At 29.8% G+C, this 21,872-nt stretch overlaps 1 protein-coding gene across 3 annotated transcripts in view; it reads right to left on the bottom strand.

The window, feature by feature from the left end:
- LOC125070845 (aquaporin AQPAe.a-like) overlaps window positions 1-21,872 on the bottom strand; it is a 67,861-nt gene that overhangs the window by 25,415 nt on the left and 20,574 nt on the right. For 2 of the 3 annotated variants that reach the window (XM_047680853.1, XM_047680837.1), the window contains one exon: window positions 13,580-13,776. In XM_047680853.1, the coding sequence (XP_047536809.1) occupies window positions 13,580-13,776 (197 nt within the window). Of the gene's footprint in view, window positions 1-13,579; window positions 13,777-16,095; window positions 16,307-21,872 lie in introns of those variants that run through there. The other variant, XM_047680845.1, reaches the window with a different exon arrangement.

Raw genomic sequence — 21,872 nt, forward strand, 5'->3', positions numbered from 1 at the left:
ATATTTACTCTTTGACTGTGAGTTTGTGTTAAAATAACTTTTATTTGAAGATATTACTTTTAGGATATATCTTACTGTCTGTCTGTCAACCGGTCTACGGATCAGTCGAGCGGAGCGGACACGTGCGCAACCTCATACTTCATTACCCTTGAATTGACAAATCAAGACATTACCACGAACAAGCTATTATTATTTTCTTTGCGCTTGTGTTCAATTATTGTATACGTATTTATATAATTCAAAGAAACTATAATCAATACCAATAAATCCTAAATATATTTTATTTTAATGCTTTATTTGTGAAATTTGTATTTGAGTAGGTTTGCAACTCAATCCAACTTAGTATAGAACTTGATTATGTTATAGAAATCATTAGATACTTTTTTATTTATTTTTATTCAAGTGATCGGTTGTACGATTTATGTATATGTATATTTATATATGTATTCGTATATATTGTTCTGACAATGGTAGCGGATGGGGAACAGTTAGTTCTAGCTAACAAGTTTATAGATAAGTTTTAATTGTAGTATGGATTATAGAGGAAAATATTTCAGATATTTCAAGATAGTTAATGAGCCTGCAACGGTGTCGCAAACTTTGATTATTTATCTGAACACGTCAAAAACATTAATTTAAAGAACGCCGGTGAAAAGAGGCCCTGATTTGCAAGTGAGCAATCATTAAGAGGGTGACGAAATCGGAGCGCTATAGGGTTTGTAATAATACACACCTGATTTTATAAGCTTTACAAGTTTTCGAAGGAATCTTGCGAAATAAAAATGTCACGGTCGGGTATCAAAATTATTCGTACGGTACAAAAGGGCATTTAGTATGTACCATGTTAATATGCAAAAATTTCTTATCTCAGTTATTACATGAAAGATTTATTATACAAAGTCTGGTTTGAAATACTAATTAATTTCGTATTTAATGGAGTGCGTTCAGCGCGGTTCTTTTTTCAATGACGTATGATATAAATGCTTATTTATTTAAAATATATATATTAATATTACAAATATTTAAAAAAAAAAAAACAAACATTTTATTAATTTAATATGATATCACCGTTGAAACACTGTTTTTTTTTTACAATAAACTTTCAAAAAAGGTCTTTGTCCTGTTAATGATGATATTAAATATGGTAACTTCATAAAGTTTAGTGTTAATTTTATAAATGTCTTGTTTGCAAATAAAATATATTTTATTTAAAATGTAGAAAATTTAGAGGCGATGCTTTAAATTTCGGTAAACTAATAATGTACTTAATAGTATTGATAGGCAATTTGTTAATGAATAATTAATGAATCTACACTAATGTAATGATTAATGATGTTATGATAAATTATTATAAAAATGGCTTGAAATCTTACTATTAATTAGTAAATTATTGTGACATTATTTTAAACATAAAACTGTACATCTAGTTACAATATGATAAAAGTATCATAAGATTTCTTTCAAATTTGGATTTTTTATTTTTATTAAAAGTACAATAAGGATTTAATATATTTTTAAATTACATAATTTAGTGTTTATTGTAGAACTCTACTATTAACAAAATATAACGCGATTATTTCAAATTATTTTAGTATCTGTAACCGTAACCATTTTAGGTACACAATTCACTGTCACGAAATTACATCGTGCTGGGAGTATTTAAAGACAATAAGAGTCAAGGTCACCATGATCTGTTGTCTTATCTATTTATCTGTTTTAATAATTATATGGAACAACATGACGAGATGTAAAAAATATCAGTATTTCCACAGATTAAAAATAGTTAATTGTATGCCTATTTTTTTTTTAAATATACTTAGCTCGTCTATGGATTTTTCTATGGGTAAAACAAATATGTTTTGTTTTATTGATTCGTTTTTTTTAATAAAAATATTAAGCCTTATTGTTAAAGTTTTCGATATTTTTTTTTATTTCATAATCTAAACCAATGAGAATCGTTAAGAAATTAAGCGATTCGCTTCCTAGTTACACCGCTAACGATGTATTGTGTAAATACAATATAATAAATATAGATTGTTTTTTTTGTCCGGGTACATGACCTCTAAATTATTATTACACATGCACTAGTTCAAGAAACTGTTGTACAGCAATTTCGTATCACAATGAAGATGTCAATAAAACATTGTGATTCTTGGAATATAAATAAATTTACAAATTGCACAAATGTCGCACTGCTGGGCTAAGACGTCCTCCCATTTTTGAGAAGAATATTTGGAGCTTATATCACCATACTGCTCCAATGCGGGTGGGTGAATACACGAGGCAGACATTCATTCGCCATATGCAGGTTCCTCACAATGTTCAGTTACCACTGAGCAGGAGATGAATTATAAACACAAATTAAGCACATGAAATTTTAGTGGCCTGGTTTGAACATCCAATCATCAAGATTCACGTCTTCTAAGCAACAAACCATCATGGTTAACAGAAATCATAGTCACATGAAATTCGTATGAACACTTTTTCTATTTATAAATTTTAACGAAATATTCGTACAGCAGTAAAATACGGTTGACGAATTTGATTTATGATATTCGTAGGTGTATATTTAAATGTGATTACAGTCGTGCAACGCCATTTCAAATTAATTTTCTGTTCTTAGAATACGATATGCGAATTTTATAACAGGAAAATTTTGAACGCGACACAAAAACTAAATTATACACTTGAGTTTAACTGTAACAGCTGCCACATACTGGTGGTGGGACTTACAAATATCACAATCAATTATGAAGCCACAAGTTGTCTGGCTGCTTGCCTGTCACTGGTTTAGTAGCTGAACTGTTTTGCTATTGATCAATTATAGTTCCAAGCTGGAAAGGATCAGGTCAAGGATCGGGATAGAGTTTTTATAGTCAAGGAGTTTTCATGCACCGTGCTCCGAAAAACACGTAAAACCATTAATCCTCTCACCGATCAAGTGGAATTGCTGACTCAAATGAACAATGAGATATGACGCTACACTTGTGTACGACAATAATTCCTGCGCATATAATTTACCGGTTAAGAAAAGCCGCCGTGATCGTTTTTTTGTTTTATTATATAGGTAGGCGGACAGGCAAATGGGCCACCTGATGGTAAGTGGTCACCGCCCATAGACATTGGCGCTCTAAAAATATTAAGCATTCCTAATCATCAATACGCAACCGATCTTGGGAGAAAGATAACTACAGGCACAAGATATATAATATATCTTGTGCCTGTAGTTACACTGGCTAACTTACCCTTCAAGCCATAATACAACAATACTAAAAGTATCACTGTTTGGCAGTTGAATATCTGATGATGCACAATATTAACGCCAAAGATATTTATATATTATAAAACCGTGTATTAGATCAAAGGATAAGTGTATCCGAATAATCTAGATTTACGATGTAATATGTACAACTTAAGTATTGGCAGAGCTTTACACTTAGAATTAGAATAGGCACCTTAATCTTGTTACAATAATAAAAAATATGTACGAACATTTTACATTATTAAAAGAAAGAAAAAAAAACTATAATGATTTTAATAAAAACGTATCTGATAATTAAATCTTAGCTACGAATAATATTTATTAACACAACTCTTTTGGAATGCATTTGAATATAACACGTGAATTATTGTCATTTCCTTTACAACTAGAGATAAGAGAAATAAATTAGAAAGTTCAATGTATTAGTCTTGTGAATTATGAAATCCAGGCTTTGATAGTTTTTATTTACAAATTAATTGACTTTGGACTACATTTTGCTAGTCCAAGATTAACTCTAAGGTCATATACAGATTTACAAAGATAAACTAACATCCGTTTACGAAATTATTCCAGTTCTTATTTGACATTAACGTTTTAGACATTTTATGAAGTAAATAATTAATGATATAATTTAAAGCAATGCTTACAAATAGACAAGTCGTTTGTTTGATAGCGAAGTGACTTGTTTTTTTATTAAGCCGAATTATAGTAAATTTAGTTAATTTTAATTGTATGTGTTAAATGTCACGCCTTTTTTTACGTCTATTGAACAAATACTTATCCTTATTTAATAATATAGTTTTAAGTTGGTATGTATGGATGTTTGTTTGCATTCACGCAAAAACTACTAAATTTTAATGAAACAACATCAGTATACCTGATACATAAGCTATAATTTAAAATATATTGTGTGAATACCTCACAAACAACAACTAGTACAAAATAAATGTTCTACACATAAAATACGTTTTAAATAAGACGTTTATTTTGTTTATTGATATTGATCTCACATATTTTACAACTAGGCCGCTACATAAAGGTTGCATATAATATATCACTACTTTATATAGAGCCGCAGTACACCTAGCAGAACTTTGTACATTCCGATAGTTTATTATATATTTTACATTATATATTAGTATATATAACGAATGTTTGTTGAACGATATGTTAGGATTTTAAATATACAAAATATCGTAAATACATTAGTACGTTGCGCAAATAGGTAAGTTTTTTTTAAATATTTGCTAAGGGAAATCGTTTTTCCGGTGATGTCTTGGTATTTATGCTAGAATTCTTAAAATGATTAGTTAAGGCGACTTAATACAACAATAACATTAAATCCCGATAAGTTAATGTCTTGAAATCTATACTAATATTATAAATGCGAATGTTACTCCGTCTGTTACTGGTACCTCTTCACGCTTATACCGCTGAACCGATTTAGATGAAATTTCGTATGCAGATAGTTTTAGATCCGGAGAAGGACAAAGGCTACTTTAATTCATCCATTGAGGGGGAAAAGTCAGATGTGACGTTTACGATTGTGACGCTATAGGTAGTTATATAAATTAAGCGCATTTAAAGACGGATCAGCTAGTTTTAAATAAATAATATATACATTTAAAATGTCATGTCATGTTACTAAAACGAACCATATTTTTACGTAAGCTATGAAATTTTAAACAAATATTTTAATACTAATATATTAGTTACGTTCATTAATACAAAGTTTTGATATTAAGTCATATTTTACCATCATGCACCATTTAATAAAAATTAAACTTATATAATTAAAATGTCATGTCATGTCATGTTGCTTACATAAAAAAAACCATATTTTGATATAAGAACGAGTCGTAAAAACCTAACGGTGAACTACTCGTTTCAATCTTGATTGGACTATTGTTGTATCTACGGTGGTAGCGGTTAAAGCAAAGCTTAACTAACAATGGTTTTTTTTTTCACTATTTTAATTAACTTCGATACCATAATGTACAAAATTTTGTGATGTATCCGGATATTTTTTGCCGTTTCTCTATAAATATCTTTAACGTACAAACATTATGAAAATCAAAATTAAAGATTAACTTTTAAAATAAAATAATATTTCTATCTATTGTACTATTTAATAAAAAAATAAATCATATCAAAAAACTGTTTCAAAAAATGATTTCGATTTAACGTATTACGTATTAATTACAAGTATATTTTTAAACGCAGATCGGTTCCTGCGCTTTAAAATAACAGCCTGACATGAGAAGGGAATGAATTCAACTCAAGTGTGTTATGATATTATAATATTAAAACTGTGCCTAATATTATATTGTGTGGCACAATAAACTCGTACGAGTGACATTGGCTGCGCGGGCGCAACACGCGCGACAATCGGCATTTGTCCGCACCATTGTGATGTTAATATATGATTGACAGATCGTCTTACGCAACACTAGAACTGACGCAATTTGATTTGTCTCGGAAATGTATATTAATAAAGTAAAGCGAATTGATAAATGCTTGAAGGTAAACAGTTGACAGTTTCAGAGTCCATCACGATGCGTTTCCTTGTTTACTACGATGATTATATAAGTTAACGGTAACACTTACGGAGATGTACGGTATGTAGTGTTAGACTGCGGATTACGGATTTGATAACATTGCCACGTATTATTATCTAATAACGTAACAATATTAAAGTTATTTTTTATTTTATGGTACGAAAACGGTGTAGTGATAGAAAACAATTCGCCATTGTATTTCCTCACAATAGTTTCTGTCACCGCTGCGCGAGATGAATGAATAAAATAATTAAACATTTTAATTTATTACAATTCAGTAGGGCTTCATGTAAGCTTATATTGAAACATATGAACTAGTTGTCGCTCATGGCCTCGCTCGCATTGGCGTATATAAAAACCATAGGCTAGTTTTTATATCGAGAACCTGATGATGTTCTTCGTTGGGGTTTCAGCTTTCTTTATTCTGAATTTCATCAAATACGGTTCCGTGGTTTGGCCGTTAAAGAGTAACAGAGAGACAGACAGAGTTATTAGCATTTATAATATCAGTATGGATAACAAGAAAGTAGTATTAGTTTTCAAGCACACTTTCAACTTATTTATTGTTTTAAACTACAAAATATTTTTGAACAGTTTTCATTTCTGTACTCTTTACTGCTAAGGGATTAAACCCAGAGTATAACAGTATTAATATATTCTCACTCACTAATGTTAATTAATTTCCTTTAACAATTTCGAACGATAGTTTCTCAATCGTTCGCTGTCAATCACGATACAAAATCTCCGTAATTAAGCAATAAGTGTTATTAATGATCAAACAAATACAAAGTGACAATCAATATCTCACTATTATCGGCACGGCTCAGTGGACCGTAGTCCAATTAATCGTTTCGATCTTATTCTTATCTCTTATCACTGGGACCCATAGCTGCTGGACAGCTATGACACTGCATATTAAATCACATTTAAACTCGCACGATGGTGATTTGCAAACTAACACATTTGGTTGTGTATCAACTAATGTGCAAACATTAATATATTTCTTTAATAGAACGTCTTACGTTGAATCGGCAACGTGGGTTCACGTTTCAAACAAACAATTTGACTATAATCCGCCTTAGGAATGATAATCTGGTTCACAGATCGGATCAAAAAAGTAAAAATATTGAATTTTTCGGTCAAGGAGAGTAGGAGACCAGAGTTTGAAATTTAGTGGTTTTGACGTTCAGCGCTTGAAGTCAGACATATCCGATACTCTTCCGATTGGAACATTATGTGAGGGAATAAAAAATTAAAAAAGGAAAGTAGATCAGAGCATCATTCTCATAGACTAGCTATGAACAGAAGATAATATAGAGCTCATATGTGTGCTTACATTCGTGTATCAGTGTCAACAGCTTTACGTCCTTTCCGAGGCTTTAAACTGAAGAATTACTGACTCCGAATTTAACAACCGTTTATTGAGCCGTCATGGTAATAAAACCCAGAAGAGTGCCTCTTGAATCTAGATCTAGATTCAAGAGGCACATATAAGCTAGTCTGTTGACCAATGAGATAGTTGATAATATTAAAAGGATAAAAAATACCCAACGCGATACGAAGCGGGCGCTCAAATAATCCATTGGCTAAGGCTTGTTGATTCATCGACGTCTTTAGGTAAACTGTTCAATTGCTCCTTTTTAGGCTTGTTGTTTCATTTTAATTCTTTGAAATACGTCAATTCATTAATCTGTTGCTATAAAATCGATTAACTCAATGTATTTATGTCTGGTTGAAAATTGGCCTTCAACTATTTTTAGCATTGTTAGTTTTTTTCAGTTACCTACGTATAAAAACTTACTAGAATCACCTCACAGTCAATACAAAGATTATTTTATGCACATATGTAAAATATTACTAACTATTAACTGTAAAAATTATGTGCGATTCACTATCCTAAAGTCTAAAAACTTTTGCTAGTCCCGGAACTAAAATCTTTCCGTGCAGGATAAAAACTCGGAATTGCAACCTCTTCCAACAGAGTTTCAAAATAATGCTTTTAAAATACTGCGTCAATTTTTTGTGATATTTTTTAAAGATATTTTATGTTGCAGTTTTTACTACCAGTTTTAATGGTTGTTAATAGTTTATTTTAAACACATCAATATGTACTAGGCACCTATTTAAAATGGCGCTAGGTTCTGGCTTTTCCCAGGCTAGATATGAGCTTTATTAATGCCATAGCTTAACAACTTCTTAAGATGTTGTTGTTTGATTCCTCTAAGGATTACTATAAAGTAAAGTAGCAGCTTACAAATGTCCCACTGCTAGGCTATGGCCTCTTCTACCTTTAGGGAGAAGGTTTGCAGCATATTCTACCACGCTGTTCCAATGCGAGTTGGTGAATACACTCGCGGCAGAATTTCGTTGAAATTAGACACATACAAGTTTCCTCATGATGATTTTCGTCACCACCGTGCACGAGATCAATTATAAACACAAATTAAGCACACGGCAATTCAGTGGTGCTCGCCTGGGTTTGATCCCGCATACATTAATATATATTTTCCGTATACGTAATATACGTCATAAAGGCAATACATATTAACAAGTAACATTTCTAATCCCCATCAAATAAAGTATAAATGAATTTTGTAAGCCGACCTTAAATATAATAACATCGTCGTGATAAATATGGAAATGAGTTACGAGATATTACAAAACATTACTTAATTTATCAAAGGTTTATAAATTGTCATCAAACCCTTCATTAAAAAAGCTCTTGGCCAAGCTCTTGGCCCAATTAAGTATTACTAGTTAAGAAAGTCCACCAAGGTCGATTACAGTAAGTTCATAGTCACTAGTCACGAATATTAAAAATTAATTTAATAAACAAATACCAAATTTATGGTTTAGCGGTAACTTCGCCGTGTACAGGGTTGCCATCCTGTTTTGTATTTATCGTTAAAATAAATCATTTTGCGAATGTTATGTCCGGGAAAAAATTACCAAGAACCTTTTTTGTATAGTAGCTACGGTTCCACACTAATTATTTATATATAATTCTTTAATTTTATATAGAAATATCACAAAATTAAGACTAATCGTAAATTGAAATAACTACATCTATAAATAATAATCATGATAATGATAGCGCTGTCGCGGAAACCTGATAACTTTCCCTTGGGCTCTGCGGAGTACAACCTAATAATGGCGATCCATAATAGAAAAGCCGTAATGACCTAGTGGCTTAAACGATGATTCGAACAAGCACCACTAAATGTTCGTGCGCTTAATTTGTGTTATTTATGTTTATAATTACTAATCTCGTGTTGTGAGGAAACCTACACGAGTGATTATTGGAAAAAATATTGTTAAGAACAGCATATCGATTTAATTTTGTAATTAAATTACGTATGCAAGATTATCCTACAAATATATAATTATATAATAGAATCATAAAATTAAGTAACAAAATTGTATGAAATTTTTGCACTTGTTGCGCAGTTTGAATACAATTTCATTGCACCTTAAGGAGGAAAATTACAATATAAATTATAGAAAATTGTGATGCATAATTCTGCACTTGCGATTCTCGGAACGAAAGGATCGGCAAAATAGTATGTGAGATGTCAGATGTCGATTACCTGTATTCAATATGATTAATGCGATTACAAGCGAATGTTCTAATCAAATAGTTAACGTTTGCTGTTTAATTTTCACAGACAGCTTGTGTCTATTGGAGATCACGCGACTGTATTTATTGAACTGCCCTTGTTAGATAAAATTATAGTCAGTACATTTTTTTATCTGTAACTAGTTTTTCTTTGCGCTGAAAATTTAATATATTAAAAAAAAAGATGTCGCTTCGAAAATACTAAGATTAATATAAAGTATTAAGAAAACTTATTATCAGTTAAATTTAATCAAAAATAAAATTTCTAATTATTATGTAGTTAGAAATGCAGCTTTATTGCATTAATTTTCAAGCATTAACTTCACAAATATATTAAACTTTAGAGTTCGTCTTGGTTAATTTTAGGTATAAAATAGCGATGTGTAAATATATTTATAAAACAATTAAATAAAACAACAATTTATCTATAATCTAACGAAATAATTGTATTCATATTTTGATCGCATAAAATGTCGCAATAAAACCTGTCACTGTTGGGAATATACACGCGCTACAAGTTATTTATTTCCCTTGACTTTTAAAAAAAAGTACAAACACAGCGGGATCGAAAGTGGAACATGGTGACGCCTTTTATTGCCAAACCAAAGTACATACGAAGATGAAGTACTAAACCATTTGTATATACCACTATGTTATTGTTGATCCGTACTCTCGCTTTTAGATATTCAGGGTCAATTATTGTGATTACACACGTACAACCTTAAATCTCGATGTGTGGTCTTTAATTTTAAACGATAAAATAAAAGCATACGAATTATTTTGATTCAATATAATTAAAAAGAAGGTCAGCATTTACTTTAAATTAAAATATAAAGATTCGATTTAGATGCAGTTAAAAATAATACTTATTCCGAGTTCAGAATTGATAACATAAAAATAAATGTAATCCAGAATAAGGATATTTGTTATTCTCTTCAAAACATTTGTAATACAACTAACATTTGATAATGCAATTCGAAGAGGCAAATAATGTTACGTTTTTCAATAAATATAGATTATTAAAACTACAAGGTAAATATTATAATATTATAATGAATAATTAACAAGAATTACAGTTATAAAAACGTTATTAAAGCTCATAATACAATAGTTCACGTATGTAACGGGTATTATCAACATTTGATCGAATTGCGCAACGCCCAGTGTACGCGTGACATACAGATGCATTTTTCGTGACCACTCAGTCCTGATAACACGTTTAAGATCATTTAGTTTTTTTGTTAATATACGCGAAATATGAGAACAATTGTATTTACAGATACACACATAAATAGTAAAATATTTAAAAAACATTCATATCTCTTACTCGTACTCTCATTAAACATACGTATACAGTACTAGTTTCTGCCCGTGGTTGTCGTGTATATTTAGTGTTTTGTACCCTATTTCGTCTTTGTACCCCTGAAACAAACTCTCTGTCGTGTGGGTTTATGGCTGTGATTTTATTAATCAGTATTTTGCGTCTCACGTTTACCATCGTTTATTCCTATATACATAAATAAAATAATAATAGCGCCGAATAATTTATATTTTTAATGGCAGCATTATTCTGACACGTATAATTACAATGTCAATAAACTTACCATGCCTGTCGATTCTATTCACCTCCATTAGTGAAATGTGGTACAGAGCTACGATCGTATGTCAAGGTTTACTAATTCATCTATTTTGCATATTGGCCTTTTAATGATATTGAACGGAACATGTGTAATACATTTAACACATGAGCGATTACGGGTCCGCGACCGCGTGGGAAAGGCCGGCCATTGGCTAAATTATCCTTTTCTACGGTATTGATAGCTGCATTTAATGATGTTCATAATTTATTCTACAATATATATTATATAGGTCATGTATTACGTAACAGAGGTTGCGAATAATGATGACCAAATTAACGGAATAATCTTTAGACAATTTAACCTCGATCAATACTGTCTATATCTTATTAAATATAGTAATAAAGTTTCGCTTCTAATATAGAAATATGATCGAAATAAATAAATACGATAACGTTGAAAAAAGACAAGATGGCCAAGTGATTAGAACGCGTGCGTCTTAGCCGATGATTGCGTTTTCAAATCCAATCAAGCACTACTGTATTTTATGTGCTTGAATTCTGTATATAATTCATCTCTTACTCGGCGGTGAAGAAAAACGTGGTGCGGTAATCGCGAATGTATCTAGTTTTAATGAAATTCTACATACATATGTATCTTCCAACCTGCATTGAAGCAACGAAGTGGAATAAGCCTCAAACTTACTTCTCAAAAGGAGAAGAGCCTTTGACCAGCAGTGGGATATAATGTTCATTTGGAATAACAACTAGTAAGGAAAGACGCATCGATTTTAAATAAATATAGACAAAAATATCGTGAATGTTCGTTGACACCGAGAAAAATCTTTCGAGCTAGAAAATTACTGTCAACAAAGAGTTAAAATGATTTAAGTAACAATTTATCGCTTAAAATGCTTTGTCAAATTATTATTTTGTCGTAAAAGTAAAATTTGTTTATTTGAATGTATATTTTGTTTATATGAACTAATAATCCAAATCAAATTTTTACATTATTCTTGAGTTGTATAGGGTATGAATTAAATTTACATCATATCATTTTCATCATTAATAAATTGCACCCGTGTGTAGTCAGACACAAAGGAAGGAAGTCGCGTGTAAATTTTTATGAAAATAAGACGTTTTATATGTTAGATATATATCAGTATATGTATAAATCATTTTCCTATAGCTATGTAATCGTTTACTAGAATATTTTAAAGTTTTAATATCTGCCCATTGAATTAAAAATAACATGACGTAAGGTAAATCGCTTCGGTCGTACTGATATGAAAGCTTAATATTTGCCTATTTTTAAAATCTTTCAAATATACTAACTAACCCCATTTTACTAAAGCTAAGCTAAGTTAAACCACAGTGTACATATACTTATCTGATTTCACAAAGACAAAACGAAAATTTTATAAATTTTCTAATTATTTAAAAATTTATTATTCTTACTTAACCTAAATAATCTGTGATAGGAAAAATGTATGTTCGGTCTTATTTTCGTTTTATTAATATTATTTAATTTAATTTGATTTACATCATAAAGATTTATTGTTTATGACATTTATGTAATAACGCGGCATTTAAGAATGTTAAGCAATGGTATCTATCGACTTAATCCGAATTACAAGTCTTCTTTATAATTTGTATATAAAAATTCATAACGCATGTCTTGTGTATAAGATTACATCTTAGTTTATCGTTATGAAATACTTTATGCATTCAACTATTATATTGAATAAATCATGTAACATAAGCCTCTAACCTATTTATATTTTCATATACTTAAAGAAATTCGAAAAGATTTACATATTATATTCTTAGGTATTGTGTACATGAAATCCGCGTATATCGTATAAAGATATTGGAGTGTAATATTAAAATAACCGCTTTTTACTAAATGCATATGTATGTACACATTTTTGTCTGTCTGTTTGTTCTGGCTAATCTCTGGAAGGGCTGGACCGATTTTGACGGGACTCTCACTGACAGATAACTGATGTTATAAATGATTAACTTAGGCTACAACAATAACTTTTTTGTTAAATTCAAACGAAGCCGCGGGCACTGCTAGTAATTGAATATAGTTTTAAATAACGAAGTTACGGAGCAAAGACTATTTCTAGTAAGTAAGAAAGACTAAGTAAGGTGATATGGTTTTAGGGTTCTCTTAATTATAAATATTATTGATTTTTTTTATCTTTCAAGTCTCCACAGACTTGTTTCCCATTCCCATAGTGAATATTTATATTATTTGATTGAACTAAGTAAGTTGATGTGTTTACTTGTTTTTATTTCTAGAACCATCACATTCGAAATTTCTGGATTTTTTTGCTACCAACCACTTGTGGATTATGTGATATTTTTATTTTATATATTCGATTGTCTAAGGCATCACTTTAGTTATGAATTAATTTAATTTCATGGATGTAGGGAGTAATCACGGGAACTAATGATCCAATACTAAAAAAAAAACAACTTGTTAACAGCTACACTACTTACAATTGCTATATTAGCACTCCTGTTAAACCGAGCGGATCGCAAGCTTATGTATAACATACCTGGACAATAGACCCGACGAGTAGACCGAAGCAAAGAGCAATACTAGTGACGATTGGTGCATTGGATTCAGTGATCGCGATACAAGAGGCCACACCGATGGATGTCAGCAGGAACGTGCCCAACAGCTCCGCGACCAGTTGTCGCCAGATCAGCTTATTGTCTGTGATATCGGATAAGCCGATTATAGAGCTGGTTCCTGTGGAACAAACAAATACATAAAAATAATAACATTGGGGCAAACTTACTGAGCTACCAGTAGTCCTACTATCGTAGTCATAGTATCAAAGTCAGTACGGCTCGTTCGTAGAAATTAACATTAGGTACACAATGTCCGAGCAATGGGTACAATATTTTTAAATATTTCGATATTAATATGATTTTCTAATATATTTCTGATTTTAGGTATATGACGTAGAATGACCAATATATATAATATATAATATTTTTATTTAAAAATAAATTCAACAAAAAATTATTAATTACAAAAAAAAAATCATTCATTTATATCTAGACTTTATCTATCCCCAATCTAGAGAAATATGCCGGTTTACTAATATTGTTTATCGGAAAATGCTTGACATGTTTCGGTAAGACTTCAATTGCCAGCATCAAGGAGCAGCGGACTCGTAAGATATCGAAAATCCGTGCTTCAGCGACTTTTTCCCGATACACACGTATAAAAAAATCCAAATAAATAACATTTTTTTTTTATATATTTGGACACTTTTAAATGATTATACTAATATTATTATTAAATATTATCGCTTTATATTTACGCAAAACATTTTATTTTATTTAATAATACATTAACAATTATTTATATCTCAGGGCTGTAAAGTAATTAAGCTAAAAATAAATAAGAGTCCTTTTTTTATGATCTTAAACACGTTATATGTAACTACATATGTATTTTATAATTATTTTAATAACTTTATATGCAGGTATGTTAAAATATGTCTTATAAAGTGTATGAGAAGTATTTGTTACATTATGAAATTCTTGAAGAAGGCTAACTAAAGTGTACACTTTTATTTCAAAATTAAGATAATAATATTATTTTAACTGTTCAAATATGATACCCAGTTCTGAAACAATGTCAAGCGTCTTATGTAAATAATAAAAGATGTTTGTACCACATTGATATCATTCGAATATACACTTTGAATAATACTTATTTACATTAGATTTTTTATTTTCCAATAAAAGTATAAAAATGTATTATTTTTTTTCGTTTTTCCTTTCGTTTTTTCGTTCGTTGTAGAAATGAATGATTAAAGTAATGTGCTTGGCTAATTTATGTTACACTTGTTATTTAATAAAACGCACCTATAATAATAATGCAATACATAACAATGCTCTTTGATCTTAACAACATTGTTAATTACGTTTAATAAAATAATAACATGTTATTACATATGTACATTTAATTATGACGCACTATGCCGCGAAACTATTAATAAACAGTTATCATAAAATAAACTCGATTTTATAATAGATTTATAACATTTAAAATAAGTAGGGAAACAATCGAAAAGCTCTTTGGGTCAGATTTTTTGTCGATATTAAAAATTCACGTTCATAATCACTGTCAATGAAATTCATTTATAATAAAATATAATTATGATATGATGTATAATTATGTTAACTATAAAGCAAAAATATTAATAAACACGTTTATTACACAATTAACTTGGTATTATAGATTTGTAACATACCATTTAAAATTTATAGTGAATATTTAAAAGGTTTCTTAGGCAAATAATTTACGACAGTTTTACGAAATACTTTTAATTTTGATGATATTTTATATGATTCATGATCTTTTCTCACTTATTTTTGTACTATTTTAATATATGTAATATTATGTATTGTTAAATTATCGTTATTATATATTTCAGCATTTTCCCGTTTCTCTGGCTTCTCGTTTATAAAACAAATGAATTTGTTCATAATGTACGTTTAACTTTATAAATAAAACTTTGTTTAACTTCCGAATTCGAAATTTGATTTATCTTGAATTATAAACACTTTTTTAGAAAATACACTTAAAGGACAACGACCAACGAATAAACTTTCTTGATTGATTAAAAGTTACATAATATTATTCTTATTATGTAAACGACTTAATCTAAAAACGTATACAATGAGGCGTTTACTCATATATAGATATATGATATTAAAAAAACTGTAATATATACTAGTAATTTCCGCAATTATTATAAAAACATTAACAGATAATACAACATTAATCGTAGCAATAAAATAAAAAAAGAAACAATAATTATAATTGACATTCGTTTAGTCACATATAAAATTAGTATTCCAATACATGCATAATTTAGAAAAAAAATGATAATTTTAAATAAAACCGCATGTCTAATCGTTTCAGTGCGTTATTACTGAATCCTCCTAACTTATACGCATATGCGCTTCACTAAGATACATCACCGTTATCACGATTATGACAAAATCGCCCTCAACCCTCAGTGAAATTTCCAATAAGCTTAAAACTTACTCTTCTGCATTTCATCCATCGGATAATCCGTCTTCATTTTAAATAAAATCACTTTCTAGTCCGATTAGCTAACAAACAGCACCTCACTGTTGCGACAGATAGAAATTACCGCAATTTATTTTATTTGTAATTGAAAATTCCTTATAGTTTGGAGGAAATCGTTCGTGAAGAATGTGTACGCTGCGCCGCACTACCTTTCTGTAACGCTTCATACACTTGAGTGTGGCGGATGACAGCGGACCAGTCGAATGCAACTGACTTTTTATTCCGAGTGTGTTTCTTGAACGATGTTTATAAATTAATCGGCTATTTGATATTCATCACTATCTCCCATTGCGAGGAAACCGCAAATATTTTGAGGGGAACAGTACGAAATTCTCATAATTTGTTGAAATCAAATTACCTGCACGCTGTTTGAGAAAACGTTTAATAAATTTCTTCGTCCGTCTTTTTTTTTCAGTTGAACTAAAATTGTAAATTGTGTTTTTTTTTTACATTAGAATTGTTCCTTGATATCTTTTTGTACTTTTTGCCAGAGCTTAAATTACTAAATTAGACTAGCTCATTTAGTCAATAAAAAATATAAGCATTTTTAATTATACCAGTTTATGAATAACGACGTGATAATTATTTTACGACGAAAAAGAGAAAATACGACGTCCGTAACTAGTATTTTATTCACTCTAACTTCAATATAAAATGACTAATAAAGTTGCGTTAAAGTTAAAAATATCCAAGATAGAAGGGAATTCTATTTGTGGGAGAAATAAATACTATTCTCGGGTTAAAACCCAGTGCAATAAAAACTTGACAGGGATTCTTACTACGTAACTGGTTCTAACTGGTTTGTAAAGGACCTGACTATATTGAACTGCTTTTTATTAACTTTTTAAAAAAAATTGTGTACAGAGTAATAATAAAACGTAATAGTATTATGTGTATCGTACTTATCAACCATTTCATCGATTATTTAAGATTGTTGAACTGCAGGAGTGAATTAGTTATTATATATTTATGTAACAACTTTAACTTAGTGGACAAATTTGATTCCGTAATAATTAAATAAAAAAAATATTTATTTATATTTTAATTATTGACATTAGTTTTCAATTCGCGTTTTTAGGTTATGTGTATTTTGTATTGTTCATTACAAGACAAATTAAAATGTTTTGGTTAGCTTAATATTGACGTAAAAATACAATTAGATAATTAATGTTACTACATAGAAAAAAGTTAATAAAAGTAGTAAGAAAAAAGTTTAATTTCATTCATAATAATATTCTAATGATCTGTAAATAAAGTCTAGTATATAAATATTAAAAAATATATTAAATGAAATCGTGATAAAGAACGGATAGTGACTTATTCTTCGGGTATTTCCTATAGGAAACGTACGGCCATAGAAACAATTAATTTCCATATTAAAAATATATTATATTGCGAAGTAAAAATATTCCATTAAAACTTCGCGGTATATTTAAATTAATATGCAGTTCTTAGGTTGAGTTAATATTAAACTGACGTCAATGTTTTTATACATGTTTTTTTTTATAATTATAAATGTGTAGCTCAAATCTTGCAACTGAATTTTAAACCGGTTTCACCCGAACGATTGCGATGAAATTATACACACCGTTGGTGCTTCTCACAATACAATCTATTAAAATATAATTCATTTTGATTTATTTATAATATACTTAAATAAACAACGTGCTGAATCTATTATTTTGAATTAAAGTTTTTATATTTACAAAACTAACCGACTTAATACGGATAAAATAAGAATATAATTATATATAAATTTAATTTAAGAAATCCAGTTACCCGAAATTATTGAAACTTACCGGGTTCAATTCTAACTACTTACTCAAACATACACAAAAAAGCATCCAAATCGGTCAAGTATTACTCTGTCAAGTTTAGGAGTTCAATGACATACACACACAGAAGACTATTTTTTCAAAAGAAGATTAATTACATATATAAAGATAAAAGTTTTGAGACTTTAGCATAGGAAATAATCGATTCTTAGTAGCAAATCCTGATAATATCAATATATTATATTTATATATGTACAATGTACATATATAAATAAAACCCCATTGGCAGAGTTTCAAATTGATGTTTGCAATGCCAAATGGTTTTCCGGCTTTAAGCCTCAATAACGCGTTATAAAGTAAACGAGCTTGTTCAAAGAATTTAAAGCAGAAAAAAAGTAAAAATGTCACTTTATTTTAATAGAATAGAAATATAAAGTTTACAGTATTTCATTTAACGAAAAAAAAAACAGAATTTATTACTTCACTACAACATTTAAGTACAAGATTTAAGTAGTGAAAATAACCTATATAATAAATGTAAATAAACATTAAAATGTGGTTTTTAATATATCACATATGTTTATATTTCCGTATTGTGTTTAGGTAGATGTATATGTCAGAGCGTTTTCTTTCTATTAAATTTATTTATTTTTCGCTTTAATTTCTTAAGGCTGGTAGAGAATTATTTTAACATTAAGTCCAACTTTTGAATAAAAAATAGAATATGAAAAAAATAAGAATTTCAAGTGAATAATATTCTGTATAATGACACATTCAATTCATTCAATATTTTAAATCATAATTTAAACCTCGTGACGTAGAATAACATGAAACGGCTAGCTCTTACCATACGGTTATCAAAAGAGGTTTTAGTTTGATTACGGACAAAGCGAAGGCGTATAAATATTATTCAGGCATGAAGGTTTTATGCATATTTTATGAGCGAGTCGTAAAGCAGTGATATTTATACTGCTGTTATCGGGTGTAAAAATTCAGTAGTTGTGTTAACAAGATAAGCCTCGGGGTATTGTCTCAGCCTCGAGTTAATGCTGTTTGTTCGCCACACTTACGGCTCTATGAGGCGTACGAGTGCCTTGCGCTCGGTTAAAATAATAATTTTCTCATCACAAATGTTGCTTAAAGATCAACAAACCATAAAATGGCTTACTAATGGCACGTCCGGTCTCACCTCGGTTTTGATTTAGAAATATTATAAAGGTTTATTTGTACAAATATAAAAATATTTTTATGTTTGTCCTCTGTATTAAATGATGATAATTTGGAAGATTATTCGGTGTACGCATATACAATCATCACATGTTCGTCCTTCAAATTTCTAAATTTTGTTACCCTTTTTCGGGACGGGTGAGTGTACTACTACCCGTAATAAATATTTGATTACTTTTTAAAGGCTGTGGACTGTGGAGCTTAGGTATTTTATTTAAAAGTTATTGTTAATCAATTCTATTGGATTAACTTTTCATGTTGATTTGTGTTTATACGATAAGAGAATCAGAGAATGAAAGATCTTAACCAAAATTTAATATGGACTTAAGTCCGAGTAGAGATAAGATATTTTGTCGTAAACAGGAGAGAAGTTATTTGCTCTGAAGTGGACATCTAATGACTGTTATTATGAGTGTAATCATCTAGATTTTTATTAATTAAACGCTAAAAATTGTGTATCCAAAAAAATGTTAGAGAACGAGTGTGTGCTAAAGGGTAATGTTAAGGACTCCGGGCCGTTTCAAAAAAAAATTTACCACTGTCAACACATTCTGTCATCAAATTCCTGACAAAAAAAAACCTACTGATTTGCTTTCGCTACTTCTCAGGTGGAGGTGTTTCTTTCCGAATTATTTCCGAACCGGTGGTACAATTTAGACAATCAATATAAAAGTGTAATCTATGTTGAATAAAGATATTGAAATTTGAATTTAAAATTTAAAGTAAAGTACCGAAAGTCTGTAATAATATGAAAACGCTGTTTGGAAGAGATCCAAGCGATACTGTTACAGTTACAAGAACAGGTTTCGAATATTCCTGATACAAACAAGTATCGCAAAAATATAATCAACAGCGATTATTTTCTTGTTATACGAGTTCCATCACTTACACGAAATCCGTTTTACTTTCTACGTCAAGAACGTTTAACACGCGAGTATTTAATAAACTAAATACATATATTAAAAATAATATTACGAAGACGTTGCTATTCTTACCCATGCTTTAAACATACAACCTAATATAGTCTTAAAAGTTTATACTCAAAACATGTGGCAAACTTACCGCAATGTACAGTTAATACTTCTGAGTGGAAGGTTTGGGGTATATTCGACCACTCTGCTCCAATGACACTTGGTAGATGGACGTATACGAGTTATATAAACACGGTAACATATTGAACCCGTGATATTTGGTTGAGATGCACATCTTTGAATTACTGGACCACCTCGATAATTTAAAGATAGGAATATGTTTATTTTTCGATTTAATATATTTCATGTGATGTGGGATAGAAAATGTTCAATAGTAAGTACCACTGATCAAATGTTGATGTCGTATTTTGAATTAATCTCACGCTCAGTTGTAAGGTACGAACATCGTTTGGAAACCTACATAAATTGGAAGAAATTCAGACTTATATATACAGCCACTCGCTTTGAGGCAGCATGTGAAACACTTTCCAAGTAATCTTTACCCAGCAGTTATACAGCGGTTACCCATTTTTACATAGCTAATCGATACTTATTTTATAAAGAGGTAAGATTTGTTTACATTTTTTAGGGGGTAACCTCGGTGACTATAAATTAATAATAAAATTTTCTTTATTGAACTGCACCCATGCTAAGCCGGGGTGTGCCTTTTTTTAATAGTTTCTTATAATCATTTTAATTATAATTAATATTATAAATCACCAATAGCTTGTTGTTTTGAAGTGTCAAATATAAAGGTTTTATCTATAAATGTGTAAATTACCCCCGTGATTAAGTCAATGCTGTATCTTCTTCTTTCGAATATAAAATCAATAATGACAGAAAGAGAGACACTGTTTGTGTTTAAATAAAAATCTTATAGAGATTTTATCGGTTATTACAAGCACAGTAAATAAATCATCGCAAAACGTAATTTAAAACCACCCTAAATTCCATGATCGTTAGTATATTAAACCTGCTTATGTGCCTACATAACATACATACATGTGCCTGTTATTGAGAAAATCCATATATCGATCCTACATGATAGAAGTTAGTCCCGATACTAAAGATCTCATATAGTATATAACTGAGAAAAATATACATGTTATCGGAGTTTACCGTCTAGCTGTCTACGCGTCCACGTGCTTAATCTCAATAATAAATTCTAACAACAAACAATTTTTAATATATATGTGCCCGTATGATGCACAATTTATCTTAATACTAGTAGTTTATGTGAGCAGTTTTTTTTAAATGATGTTTGAGGAAGTCTATTGTGTATTTTTTTTTAATTCTCACGGTAGTTATTGGCAATTTGAATTGTAAACGAATTAGATTCAATTAAAATCTTTTATCTTTGACTTCCTTGAAATGGTTTCATGATTTTTCACGACTTCCGTGGTTAATGGTAATTTTTAACACGATTTTCACGCGGTCATGCCTTAAGCGAGCTCTTTTAAATTTTTATTCAACAAAATATATATTTATACAAATATAATAAAAATAAATTTTTAGCTTAAAATAGAATAGCAGGTCATAAATATCATATTGTTATATTAAGTCTGTATTAGAGGGACATTGTTTAAAGCCCATTTCCTAATCTCGAATACTACCGAAATTGCGTAGGTGTTATCTAAGCCTGTAAAAGGTTGATTGTGATATCAAGTTGAATTTACTACCATTATCATTAGGTGTTATGGATCGGGTAAACAAGTGTGCCAAGTTTATGAACACAATGTACCGCATAATGTTCAAACAC

This window comes from Vanessa atalanta, chromosome 2 (assembly GCF_905147765.1).
Source record: "Vanessa atalanta chromosome 2, ilVanAtal1.2, whole genome shotgun sequence".
Lineage (NCBI taxonomy): Eukaryota > Metazoa > Arthropoda > Insecta > Lepidoptera > Nymphalidae > Vanessa > Vanessa atalanta.